Source organism: Ictidomys tridecemlineatus, chromosome 13, assembly GCF_052094955.1.
Source record: "Ictidomys tridecemlineatus isolate mIctTri1 chromosome 13, mIctTri1.hap1, whole genome shotgun sequence".
In the NCBI taxonomy this organism is placed as follows: Eukaryota; Metazoa; Chordata; class Mammalia; order Rodentia; family Sciuridae; genus Ictidomys; species Ictidomys tridecemlineatus.
In genome coordinates this window covers 47,666,421-47,680,079 of record NC_135489.1, presented here as the reverse complement: position 1 = coordinate 47,680,079, position 13,659 = coordinate 47,666,421, and the positions used below count along the sequence as shown (strand labels likewise).

Genomic DNA, 13,659 nt, shown 5'->3' with positions numbered 1-13,659 from the left:
CAAAAGTATGTTGTAAACACTTAATTATTAGAAAGTACTCAGGCTACCTCTAATGCACATAATGAAAATTCATTACCTTCTCTGGTATTGTCTCAAAAGAAAGTTTCATCTGATTATCCAATAGTGGGTCAGGAGATTTTATCGGATTATCCAACTGACAATTTTCAATAGCCCTTTTTGTTGTTTTATTAATTTCACCTGTAATATCGTTAATTTTAACTTCTTCAGATTTAATTTCTTTCATTTTTTCCTGTCCACAAGTTACATTTTTATCATGTGGCTTGGTCCCTAAAAATGCACTTTGAGTCACTACATGATGCATTTCTAAAACTGGTGGTGAAAAGCTGGTTTGTAATAAACCCAATTTAGGGATTTGAGAGTCCAATTTATTTTGCTGCACAGAGTTAAATTTTGAGAGTTTAATTTTAGTCCAGTTGGAGTTCTTCTTAGTTGCGCTGTTAATTCCATTTAGTATACATTTCACAGGCTTTGTTTTTCTACTAGGAAAGAAACGATTACACTGCACATCCTGATTTGTTTCCTTTTGATGAAGTATTTGTCTTTCAGTATCAGACTCTTCCAATTTTACTTCTGTAGTTTTCTCCTCCTTTATACTTTCCACTTGTGAAGATTCCTTTTTTACCTCTACAGTATCTGATTCAATTTCACCAGCAATTTCTTCACAGAGCTGGAGAATGCTACCTCGTTTGCTCTTTCCTGCTTGCTCCAACTCATTATCTACACTTTGTTCAGGCACTGATGGCTGTTGACTTTTTTGGGATTTTGTGCTAGTATTCACTTGTGTATGAACTGACTTCATTTCACTCTTTTTACATATCACTGAAGCAGCCACTTTTGATCTTTTTGTCTCAGAAGTTACAGGCACAGGTTTTATTTCTTCTTTTCTAGTAGACTTCTGAAGACACTTTTCAGATCCTTGTATGTACTGAGAGCTACAAGTAGTCTGATGCTCTACTTTGCGTTTTTTTCCTTTTGGGGAATTTATTACCTCATCAACCACTGAATTTGCATCCTCCTTACAATCAGACTTTATTTCCATTACTTTTCTTTTCACATGCTTTTGACTTGTTTTAAATTTATTAGATTTACTTTGAATATTGTTACAGTGCTCTTTTCTTGTTGGTGGCAAACTCTGTTTAACTGCTTGAACTCGACCATGAATCTCTCTACTACGCAAAGACCTTGTTGAACACTCAGTTAACTGTTGTAGTCTTTGTGATCTCCGGTTAAGCTGCTCATTTGCTTTAGGGGTTTCATGTGCTATTCTTTTCTGACATAATTTTTTTTTTGTAGATTCTTGTGACTGCCCCTTCACAGTTAACATACTTTTATTATCAGAGGAGGCTGCCTTTGCTGACCTTGTACTCATGCGGGTTCCCAATTCAGGCTGATTTAGCTTACTTTCCTTTGGAGATTTAACCAGTGACTTTATAGTTTCCTTTGAACCTGACTGTTTTGCTAGATTGTTTTGAGAACCTTGAATTTCTATTTTTAAATGCTTGTCTTCACTTTCTTTAATAACTTTGGAGGAATTTTCTTTTGATTTCTCCTGAATGGACATCATTCCTGAGTCTTCCTTTGCTGGGTAGTTTAAGAGGATTTTTGTGTCCTGGTTGGTGCAAATGCTGAATATTTAGTATTATTACTGAGGAGCAGGTCTTTAAAAAAAAAAAAAAATCAACTTTAACTGATGCTAATATACATTTTCAACAAAAATACTAGTCTGCTTCAAGCAAGGTTTCTGTCATTCCTAGGACACAAGAAAGCTGGCATGAGTGCTGATATCTGCTTTACACTGGACAAGGCAATAAAAATTTGAAAAAAAATTTAATTCTAATTTTATATTTTCTTATGTTTTTGATGAAAAGAAAATTCACATTCAAATTTGTTTTGTTAATTTCAATTAATTTTAGTTTCAGGCCTAGCTCTGTTACTGGAGGAGTTATTTATCAGTAAACTGTCTGTTTTGACAAAAGTTTTGAAAACTTTCTTCTTCTGAAATCTATAGTTACTGGACTTTGATTCATTTGAAACATGTCTTATGGCTAACACGTTTCGTTTCTTGTGTGCTGAGTCTGTTGGTTTGCAGTTCTTAATTAACCTCCTTTGTTTAACAGAATATTCTATTAACATAGATTTCCTTTTGTGCTGCCATTTCTGAAAAATTAAAAAAAATATGAATTAAATTTTGTACAATCCACAAAATAAGAGCAATACCAAATACTATAAAGAAATAAATGATTTAAATAAAATTCTCCTGTTGAAACATTCACTGTGAATAATTAAGACTAACAGAAGAAAGGATACCAAATAGGTTCCTACAAATGATCAGTAAGGGGCTGGGGTTATGGCTCAGAGTTAGAGCACCTGCCTTGCATGTGCAAGGCCCTGGGTTGAATCCTTAGAACCACATTAAATAAATAAGTAAAATAAAGTTATTGTGTCCAACTACAACTACAGAAAATATTTAAAAAAAGTAATAATCAGTAACTTGTCTTACATAAAACATGCAATAGTTGAAAATCAACTTATTCTTTCAGGTTTACTTACAATTCTTTTCCAACAAGATAGAACTGATGTTTTAGCCACCATAACTCATGAAAATCTGATAAAACCATTCCTTATAATCTGCTTTAAAACATTACACAGCACCTAAAATAAAAATATTTTAAAATGTTTTAAAAGTCAAAAAGATGTAAACATCCATTTACCTCTCATCAGTCAAATATAACATTCTATAATTGTATGCTATCCTACCTTTAGTCTTATTATTTTTTTCAGAGCTCACTTAACACACAAGGCACTTAATTTTAATATTTCTACCTTAAAACTATGGTATATTCATCCAATGAAACAATATGCATCCAATGGAATGGGGGCTATGGAAAAAAGTTTTAAAATACAAAAACAATTCCTAACATAAGAATAAATTGGATTAAAATACAAAAACAACTCATAAGATGAATTAACCTGGTAAAATCCTATTTGAGCCCAGGTGCCGTGGAGTAGACCCGTACTCCCAGCAGCTCAGGAGGCTGGGCAGGAGGATAGCAAGTTCAAAGCCAATCTCAGCAAAAGAGAGGCACTGAAAAACTCAGTGAGAACCTGTCTCTAAATAATATGCAAAATAGGCCTGGGGATGTGGCTCAATGATGGAGTGCTCCTAAGGAGTTCAATCTCTGATAGCCCCCCTCAAAAAAAATAAAAACAATAAACTCCTATTTGAGGAAAAACAGTTCACATATATACAAAAAAAAAAAAAGCAGTTTTTTTTAAGTACAAGATCTATTTCCATCCAAAATTCACAGACATAGGGATTAAAACAAAGTAAGACAAAACCACTAACCCAAAAGATAAAAAGTAAGAGAGCAGATATAATTTTTTTTTTAAATATGGGAGCTACAGAGGTCAAATAAAACCTTACAAACTCAAGAAAACCCGAATCCTAAGCTAGAAAATGAAAACAGCTAAGAAGTTGAAATATGGACACTCAGATTTCAAGATACAGTATCTAAAGCTACAATGATGATGAAGACAGTAATAATACAGTATTTATACCACACAACTCCCAACTGAAGAAACTGGCATTACCATATTCCAAAGGAAACAGGGATGAAATGGACTCCAAAGAAGCAGAAAAAATTTCACACTGCCATTCTAATTACTAGCACCCAGAAGACTGCTCCTGCATCACCCCCTAAAGATTGGATATAACTCTCTGAAGAGGAACAAAAGATCTTTGGTCTAGGGTTTCAACAGGAACAATTGAGAGTGGAAGTCATACTGATAATTAAGGAATACAAACTGATTGCTAAAACCTACTACCCTCCACCCACAGCTCTCTTGAGACAGGGATTAAGGAAAAGGAAAGAGAAATACAAAATCATAAGGCAAACACCATCAAGCCATTGAAATGCAAGATCAAGACAATGAGATGCTGAAAAAGTTGCAAACCTTGGTCCACCCCCTTGTAAAATGAGGGAAATACACAAGCACAGGAAAACTGGCACAAAATTGCAGCTCCATCCTGAATCTACCTCCAGTCCAGCCCCTGATACAGCCCTAATATAAATATTGGACCCTCAGCCCAAGTCATGGTTGCTCCTCATTCCCAAGACAGCTGGCAGTCTCCCTTGAATGTGTACTACCTTTCTAAATAAACCTTTGTCTATGCCTTTGCCTTGGATCATGATGAAATTCTTTCTGTCATGTATGCCAAGAACCCCAAGGGTCCTGAGTTGAGCTCCATCTCTCCTCCAGAAACATCTCTTCTCCCATGACACTCTGACTACTCAAAGCTACTAGAAGATAACAGCCAAACCTATATGTTCTGGAAAGGAAAACTGAAAGGAATCACCACAAACGCAAACCTGAGAGGAAAAAAGGAGCTTTCAAGAAACAAATTTACAGAGATAAAAACTAAAAATAGCCAGGCGTGGTGGAGCACACCTCTAATCCTAGTCTGAGGCATGAGAATTTCTAAATTCAAGGCTGGCCTCAGCAATTTAGCAAGACTCAATCTCAAAATAAAAAATAGGGCTGAGGATATAGTTCAGTTAGTAGAGTGCTTGTCTCGCATGCACAAGGCTCTGGGTTCAATCCCCAGCACAACAAAAATAAATAAATAAGTAATAAAGGCTGGGGGTGAGGGATGTAGCCCCATAATAAAGTGCCCCTAGGATAGCTCCCCAGTACAAAAAAAAAAAAGTAAAATCAAAAGCATGATTTTAAAATATATATGGAAATGCAAACTATGTACAAGAGTCAAAGTGTTTTTCAAAAGAGGCAAAGGAGAAAAATGGACACTCAGATGTCAAGATATAGTTTCTAAAGCTACAATAATCAAGACAGTATAACAGAGATAAACAGAATAGAAAATCCAGATCCACGCATTTATGATTAATTAATTATTTGATTTGTTTCCACAGTACTGGTCCTCAAACCCAGGCCTTACTCATGGTAGGCAAGTACTCCACATCACTGAGCTACATCTCCAGTCCTTTTTATTTTATTTTGTGACAGAGTCTCACTAAATTGCCCAGGCTGGACTTGAATTTGTAAGCCTCCTCCTTAAACCTTGGGAGAACAGAGATTAGAGGACCTTGCCCAGCTATGATTAACTTTTTTTTTTTGGGGGGGGGGGGGTACTGGGGATTTATTAACCCCGGAGTGTTTTAACACTGAGCTCCAACCTGTTCTTTTATTTTTATTTTGAGACAAAGTCTCACTAAGTTATTGAGGCTGACTTCAAACTTGCAATTCTCCTGTTAGCCTCCCAAATTGTTGAGATTATAGGCATGTGCCACCATGTCTGGCTGATTTTTGACAAAAGTACCATGGTGAGTCAATGGAGAAAAGAATGTCTTTTCAACAAATGGTGCTGGAATCATTGAATACCTAAATAAAAGGTAAGAAGGGAGGGGATAAACAATCTTCACTACCCATAAAAGTAATTTAAAGTTAATCACAAACCTAAATGTAAAACCACATAACTTCTAAAAGAAAAAAGGTAAAAATATTTGAGACTCTGACAAAGTATATGTATGTTTTTTGTTTCTTTATTTGCTGTGGTATTGGAGTTTGAACCCAAGGCATTGAACATGCTAGTAAGCACTCCTGAGTTAAATCCCTGCCCGCCCCACCTTTGGTACCAGGGATTGAACTCAAGGACACTTAACCATAGGCCCACATCCGCAGCCTTTTGTTGCTTTAGGGCCTGGCTAATTTGCTGAGGCTATTTTTGAACTCACAATTCTCCTGCCTCAGCCTCCCAAACCTCTGGGATTACAGACATGTTCCACAGCACCCAGCTCCCTAGTTAACTCAAAATAACTCCTGAAGCTATTTTAAGGCAGGGTCTGGCTAAATTCTGAGGCTGACCTCGAAATTGTGACCTTCTTGCTTCAGCCGGAGTAACTGGAATTACAGAGGTATCCCACTATGACAAAGTTTTTTTTTTTTTCTTTTTTTGTGTAGGAAGAATTCTAGTCATTCCACATATGTCCACATAAAGATTTATTCAAAATCTTCCAAATATCTTTATACACAATAACCAAAATCTGAAAACAACCCAAATGTAAGGTAAATGTAAAACCAAAATATGATATCAATATAAAACTACTCAGCAAAACAATAGGAATAAATGATTAGCACATAAAACAGTATGAGTGAACCTCACAAGAGTGCTATATTGGATTGACAAAGATGAACTTTTTTTTTTTTTTTTTTTTAAAGAGAGAGTGAGAGAGAGAGGGGGACAGAGAGAGAGAGAGAATTTTAACATTTATTTATTTTTTCTTAGTTCTTGGCGGACACAACATCTTTGTTGGTATGTGGTGCTGCTGAGGATCGAACCCGGGCCGCACGCATGCTAGGCGAGCGCGCTACCGCTTGAGCCACATCCCCAGCCCCAAAGATGAACTTTTTGCAGTGATGCAAATATGTTCTATATCTTAACTGTAGTGGTGATTTCCACCAGTGTTTATTTCTGTCATAAACCACCAAATTGCAATTTTAAGAGGATGAAGTTAATTGTACATAATTCATACTCTAATGAAGCCATCCAACAAAGAGCTAAACTAAAATTAATTTGTACTTAAGGCCAAGAAATAAATATCAAAAAAGTGAGGTATAAAACAGTGTACAACACACTCCTATTTGTATAAAAAGAGAAAAAGGAGATTATGGGAGAAAGGAAATACATATAACTATATGCTTGCTTGAGTAGAGAATAGGTGGAGATGTAAGAAAATAGCAATAATGATTTCTGGGGAAAACAACCACAGGACCAATTATCAAGAATGTGAGAAAAGCTTACTTTCCAGTAAATATTCATTTAATTGTGGCCCTGGGAATTCAGCCCAGGCTCCCTTCAGCACTAAGATACACCCTCAGCCTTCTTTGGTTTTTTTGAGACAGGGTCTTGCCAAGTTACTTAGGGTTTCAAACTTGCAATCCTCCTGCCTCAGCCCCCTTGTCACTGAGATTACAGGCATGAACCACCAAGCCCAGCTCTTTTTTAATTTTGTATTTTGCCCAGGCTGGCCTAAGACTCACAATCCCCCTAACTCCAAGCAACCAGGATTATAAGAGTACACTACCATAAGCAGCCTAAATATTTTATTATGTAAACATATGCCATTGTCAAAAAATAAAAATTAAATTTATCTGAAAATATAAAAATATCTGGCATACTGACTAATTATCTTGAGAGACACAAAATTATAGAAGTATAAGCAGCTTACCATAATGGAAAAACATCATATATCACCTTTTTAACTAATGTTGCCTCTAAATGATGTTTCTACTTGCTTCCTGTATTTGGAAATTAAAAGAGAGAGAGAGAGAAAGAGAGAGAGAGAGATGAGAGAGAGATGGAGAACTTTATAGCTAAAGTAAAACAATCTACTGAAAAACCACATAATACTAAAAAATAGTACTGTCTTCAGATATACTAAAGTAACTTCAATTAAGTTAGACTTAGCAACTGCCTAATGATTTTTCATTATGTGAAACAACACTCAACTGCCAGATAACCATGATCACAACACATTGGTTTTTGTAAAACAAAAAAAAAAAGAAAAAGAAAAAGAAAAATCACCACCTTCTACCCCAATTGCTACCTCCAAGAAAGAGGTGTACCCTCCTCCTTCCCAACTAATGCTGAGTTTGGTCACATTTCTTATTTTGGCCTCATGGTAGATAGAGTATTCATCCTTGACCCTATAACCTTGGTCCTATTACCTGCCTTAGTCAAGGAGATGTTAGGAAGAAGTAATGCAAACATTTTAATATGTCTTTATGCGTCTGGGCTTGCCCTCTTATAGCTCTGTTACCGCCAAGAGAAGAGTTTCACCAGGAAATTGCTGTCCCTCCAGCCTAGGCCACTGAACACAAAGGAGTAGAACTGAATCAATCTCCAAATGATGGGCCAAGTCAAACCTACACAGAGAAGTAAAGTCCACTTACACCCAAATGTTATAACAGAACTGATCAGTCAAGCCTAACTTAAATCACCTCAGCCACAGGTGCTCTACAGATGTGTTAGCAAGATTGATATTGTAACTGAGTTCTAGGAAAGTTTCTTGTACACCAAGAGTTGACTATGAATTTTTCTGGTTAGCTCCAAATTTCTCAAAGATTAAGCCTCACAGGAGTAACAAATTGAAAATCAGATAAAGCTCATTTATTTCATTTATTACTTTAGCACCAAGAATTTTAATTTTTAAAATGATCAATTAGCTGGGCACTATGTGAAACTGATAAAGAAGAAGCCCCCTGACCCAAGAGCTCGGGGCCAGACAGAATTTTTTTTTTTTTAAACTAGGATTTAACCCAGGAGAGCTTTACCACTGAGCTACATTCTCAGCCCTTTTTGCTTTTAAATTTGAGAGAGGGTCTAAGTTAATGAGAGCCTTACTAAGTTGCTTAGGCAGGGCCTCCTCCTGCCTCAGCCTCTGAAATCACTGGGGTTAGAGGCATATGCTGAAAGGTCCAGCAGACCCTGCTCTTAAAAAAAGTAACAAATTAACTAGCTTACTTCTCACTCCTTTCAATTTACAAATATTTTAATGTAACAACTGATTTGGGAGTTGGAATCAACTACAGAAAGGAAATGATACACTTGTCTACAGTGATTGTCAGTGATTGTCAATAGTCTATTAGGTTTACTAAGGACCATTTATTTTTTTGGGGTGGGAAGCGCTACTGAGGATTGAACTTGGGGCACTCAACCACTGAGCCACATCCCCAGCCCTATTTCTTATTTTTTATTTAGAGACAGGATCTCACTGAGATGCTTTGCACCTCACTGTTGCTGAGGCTGGCTTTGAACTAGCAATCCTCCTGTCTTAGCCACCCCAGCCACTGGGATTACAGGTGTGTGTGTGCCACCATGCCCAGCAGGACCACTTAATTTGTTTGCCTTGTAAGCTAAGTCATCACTAATGCAGCGCTACAGAACTTAATACCACCCTTTCTACACATAAAACCTTGCAACTGAGAACCAAAATGTATTCTCTAACCTGTTGACAAATTAACCCGACTCCTACTACAACCCAAAAGTATCTTAACAATGATATGAATTTGATACAGTTACCTCAAAAAGAGATTCTTCAACAAATGGTGCTGGGAAACTGTAAATCCATATGTAATCAGAGTGAAATTGAACCCTTATTTCTCACCTTGCACAAAACTAAACTCTAAGTGGAATTAAGGAACTAAGCTTTAGACCAGAGATCCTGTACTGGAAGAAAAAGTAGGCCCAACTCTCCATCATGTCGGCTTAGGAACCAACTTCCTCAATAAGCCTCCTAAAACACAAGATGTAAAATCAAGAATCAATAAATGAGATTGGGAGGGACTGGGGTTGTGGCACAGCAGTAGAGCACTTGCCTCACAGGTGTGAGGCATTGGATTCGATCCTCAGCACCACACAAAAATAAATAGAATAAAGTTATAATGTCCATTTACAACTAAAAAATAGATAGATAGATAGATAGAAAAATAAATAATAAATAAAAAGGTATCAAACTAAAGAGCTTCTTCTCAGCAAAGGAAACAATAATGTGAAGAGAGAACCTACAGAATGGGAGAAAATCTTTACCCCACACATGACAGAGCATTAATCTCCAGGATATATAAAGAACTCAAAAAACTTAATACCAAAAAAACAAATAACCCAATGAGTAAATGGGCTAAGGAACTGAACAGGCACTTAACAGAAGATATACAATTAATCAACAAATATATCAAAAAATATTTAACATCTCTAGCAATTACAGAAATGCAAATGAAAACTAAGATTTCATCTCACTCCAGTCAAAATGGCAATTATCAAGAATATAAGCAACAATGAATGGAAGCACCATTTGACCCAGCTATCCCTCTCCTCGGTCTAAACCCAAAGGACTTAAAATCAGCATACTACAGTGATATATATAAATGTTTATAGCAGCTCAATTCACAACAGCCAAACTATGAAACAACCTAGACATCCTTCAACGGATGAATGGATAAAGAACATATGATGATGTTATATACATAATGGAATACTCCTCAGGGTGAAAGAGGAATGAAATAATGGCATTTGTCAGTAAATGAATGGAACTGGAGAATATCATGCTAAGTGATGAGAGCCTTACTAAGGCAATAAGCCAATCCCAAAACTCAAAGGGCAAATGTTCTCTCTGATAGGTGCATGCTAACCCCAAACAAGGGAGGGGAAGAATAGAAATACACTGGATTAGACAAAGGGGAACAAAGGAAAGGGAGGTGGAAGGGGAACAGGAAGGACAGCAGAATTAATAGACATAACTTTCCTAGCCTTGTATTTGAATACACGACCAGGGTAACTCTGCATCATGTACAACCAAAAGAATGGGATCCTAAATAAGTTATACTGTATGTATGCATAATTTGCCAAAATACATTTTTCCATCATGTATAACTAAAAAGAACTTTGAAAAAATAAAATGAATTTCAGGACCAAAAAATAATAAGTAAACTTTATAGAAAATGACCACTTCAGGAAACTCTCAGTAACATTTGCCTTTTACTATAAAAGATGTTTACCAAAAAAATTTTTAAAAAGATATTTAAAAGACATGTTAGAAAACACTCAAGAAATTGAGAACATCCAACTTTCCACCTGCTTCATGAGGAAATGTGTTCACATTTTAATCCTTAAGTTACTTTGAATGTATAGCATCCAATATATTCTTGTATTTTGTCATCTAGTAAGTTTTTTTGTTTTGGGGGAGAGGGGGAGAGAATACTGGAGATTGAACCCAGGGGAGCTTTACCACTGAGCTACATCCTGAGCCTTTTTTTTTTCTTTTTTTAATTTTAAGTGGACACAATATCTTTATTTATGTGGTGCTGAGGATTGAACCCAGTGCCTCATGCATGCCAGGCAAGCACTCTACCACTGAACCACAATCTCAGCCCCTGAGCCCTTATTTTGAGACAGGACCTTCCTAAATTGCTAAGGCTGGCCTCAAACTTGCAATCTGACTTTCACCATTTTTTTAATGTACCTCTACTTTACTCATTTATTTATATGTGGTGCTGAGAATAAAACTCAGTGCCTCACATATGCCCAGCAAGTGCTCTACCACTGAGACACAACCCTAGCCCCTTTAAATTGCAATGTTCCTTCAACCTTCAGATATGCATCACTGTGCACAGTTTTTTAAAGTAATTTTTAAAAAACATTTTATAATTGAGATATAATTCCCATACAAAAATATTTACCTCTTGGTGGGTAGGGTGTGGCTCAGCGGTAAAGCACTTACCTCCCATGTGTGAGGCATTGGGTTAGATCTTCAGCACCACATAAAAGTAAATTAACAAAATAAAGACACTGTGTCCATGTACAACCAAAAAATATTTTTTTAAAAATTCACCTCTTTATAGTATACAACTCAATGCTTTTTAATATAGAGTTGTGCAACAATCACCATTTCCTAATTACAGATTATTTTCATTACCCCCAAAAGAAGTCTCATGCCCATTAAGAGTCATTCCCTATCCCCTCCCCTACTCCATTCCTAGCAACTAGTAATCTACTTTCTGTCTCTATGTATTTGGCTATTCTGGACATTTCATATAAATGGAATTATACATGTAGCCTTTTGTGACTGGCTTCTTTCACTTAAGCATAATGTTTTCAAGGTTCAACTGTGTTATTACATGAATTTTAAGTATATTGCTTTTTATGGCTAAATATTATTCCACTACATAGATACATCACATTTTGTTTATATATCCATTAACTGAAACATGTGAGACTGCATCTCCTTTTCCACAATCCTAAACAAATAAGCTATGAACAACCCTACCTGTATTTTTGAATGAACACATTTTCAAATCTCTTGGGTATACACTGAGAATTACTGACCTTCTGGTAACTGTTTAACTTCTTGAGGGATTCCAAGTCAGCTGCCACCAGCTATGTATGAGAGTTACAATTTCTGCACATCCTTGTCAAAACATTATTGTCTTTTTATTTTAGTCATCTTTTTGGGTGTATAATGCTATTTCGTCATAGTTTTGATTTGTATTTCCCTAATGGCTAATATCATTGATCATCTTTTCATGTTCTTATTGATCATGTGAGGAATAAGAAAAATGTCTCTTCAAATTCTTTCCCTTTTTTTTTCCTGTATTTGTTGTTTGTTATTTGTTTTGTTTTGTACTGAGAATTGAACCCAGGGGTGCTTAATCACTGCGCCATATTTTTATTTTGCCCCCTCTTTTTTGGAAGGGAGTACCAGGGATTGAATCAGGGGCACTCAATCACTGAGCCACAGCCCAAGCCCTATTTTGTATTTTATTTAGAGAGAGGGTCTCACTGAATTGCTGAGTGTCTCACTTTTATTGAGAATGGCTTTGAACTCAAGATCTTCCTGCCTCAGCCTCCCAAAACACTGGGATTACAGGTGTGTGCCAAAGCACATGGCTGAGTTGTAACAATTCTTTACCAAGCTATTAAACTATTAGATCTATGACTTTTTTTTGGAGGAGGATAACAGGGAATTGAACCTAGGGGTGCCCTACTACTGAGTCACGACCCAGCATTTGTTTAATTTTGAGACAAGGTCTCACCACGTTGCCCAGGCTGGCCTTGAACCTGCAATCCTCTTGCTTCAGCCTCTCAAGTAGCTATAATTACAAGGATGTGCCACTTGCCTAGCTTCACTTTCTTAACAGAGTACTTTGATGCAAAAGCCTTTTACTTTGATGAAATCTAATCTATTTTTTCTTTGGCTGCAAGAAGACTTACATCTATGTTTTCTTCTGAGTTACATAGTTTTAATTTACATTATAGATTTTTTTTTTTTTTGGTAGTTGCAGTTGGACAGAATGTCTTTATTTATTTTTGTGTGGTGCTGAGGACTGAACACAGTAGCAAGTGCTCTGCCACTGAGCCACAATCCCAGCCCAACATTATAGATTTTTAATCCATTTTGAATTCATTTTATTCTAAGGTATGATACAGGGATAAAAATATTCTTTTGCATTGTCTTAGCACCATTTACTTAAAACACTATTCTTTACCCACTGAATTGTCTGTCTTGGCATCCTTACTGAAAATCCTATTAAAATTTTTTTAAGGGGACCAGGGTTGTAGCTCAGTGGTAGATCATTTGCCTAGCACATGTGAGGCACTGGGTTTGATCCTCAGCACCACATAAAAATAAATCAAATAAAGGTACTGTATCCATTTATAACCAAAAACACATTTTTTTAATATTTTTATTTTTTAGTTGTAGTTAGACACAATACCTTTATATTATTTATTTATTTTATGTGGTGCTGAGGGTCGAACCCACGGTCTCGCACATGCTAGGCGAGCACTCTACGGCTGAGCCACAACCTCAGCCCCCAAAAAAATATTTTTTAAAAAAGTTTTTAAGGCTGGGGTGGTGCCTGGTGTCATGGTGCACACCTATAATTCCAGCAGCTCCAGAAGCTGAGGCAGGAGGATCTCGAGTTCAAAGCCAGCCTCAGCAATTTAATGAGGTCTGAAGTAACCTCAGTATGTTTTGCAATCTGTGTTCATGTCTTGTACTTTTGTTAAGTTTATCCCTAACTATTTGATTCTTTTTTATGCCATTTTAAGAGACTGTTTTCTTA

General features: G+C 36.4%; 2 protein-coding genes across 12 annotated transcripts in view; one reads left to right on the top strand and one right to left on the bottom strand.

Annotated features, from left to right (window-relative positions):
• Positions 1 to 6,430, top strand: part of Greb1l (GREB1 like retinoic acid receptor coactivator) — a 310,330-nt gene extending 303,900 nt beyond the window's left edge. The window contains exon 30 of the mRNA XM_078030295.1: positions 6,323 to 6,430. Coding sequence (XP_077886421.1) covers positions 6,323 to 6,366 — 44 coding nt within the window. The 3' untranslated portion in view covers positions 6,367 to 6,430. The remainder of the gene's footprint in view (positions 1 to 6,322) is intronic.
• The window catches only part of Esco1 (establishment of sister chromatid cohesion N-acetyltransferase 1), a 72,418-nt gene that overhangs the window by 45,147 nt on the left and 13,612 nt on the right, over positions 1 to 13,659 (bottom strand). For all 11 annotated transcript variants that reach the window (XR_005729104.2, XR_002484369.3, XR_013429661.1 and 8 more), the window contains 2 exons: positions 2,572 to 2,673; positions 77 to 2,178 (listed from right to left, as the gene is read on the bottom strand). Coding sequence is in view for 5 of the 11 variants with exons in the window: in XM_040274591.2 (XP_040130525.2) it covers positions 77 to 1,585 (1,509 nt within the window). In the remaining 6 variants the exon portion in view is untranslated. The remainder of the gene's footprint in view (positions 1 to 76; positions 2,179 to 2,571; positions 2,674 to 13,659) is intronic.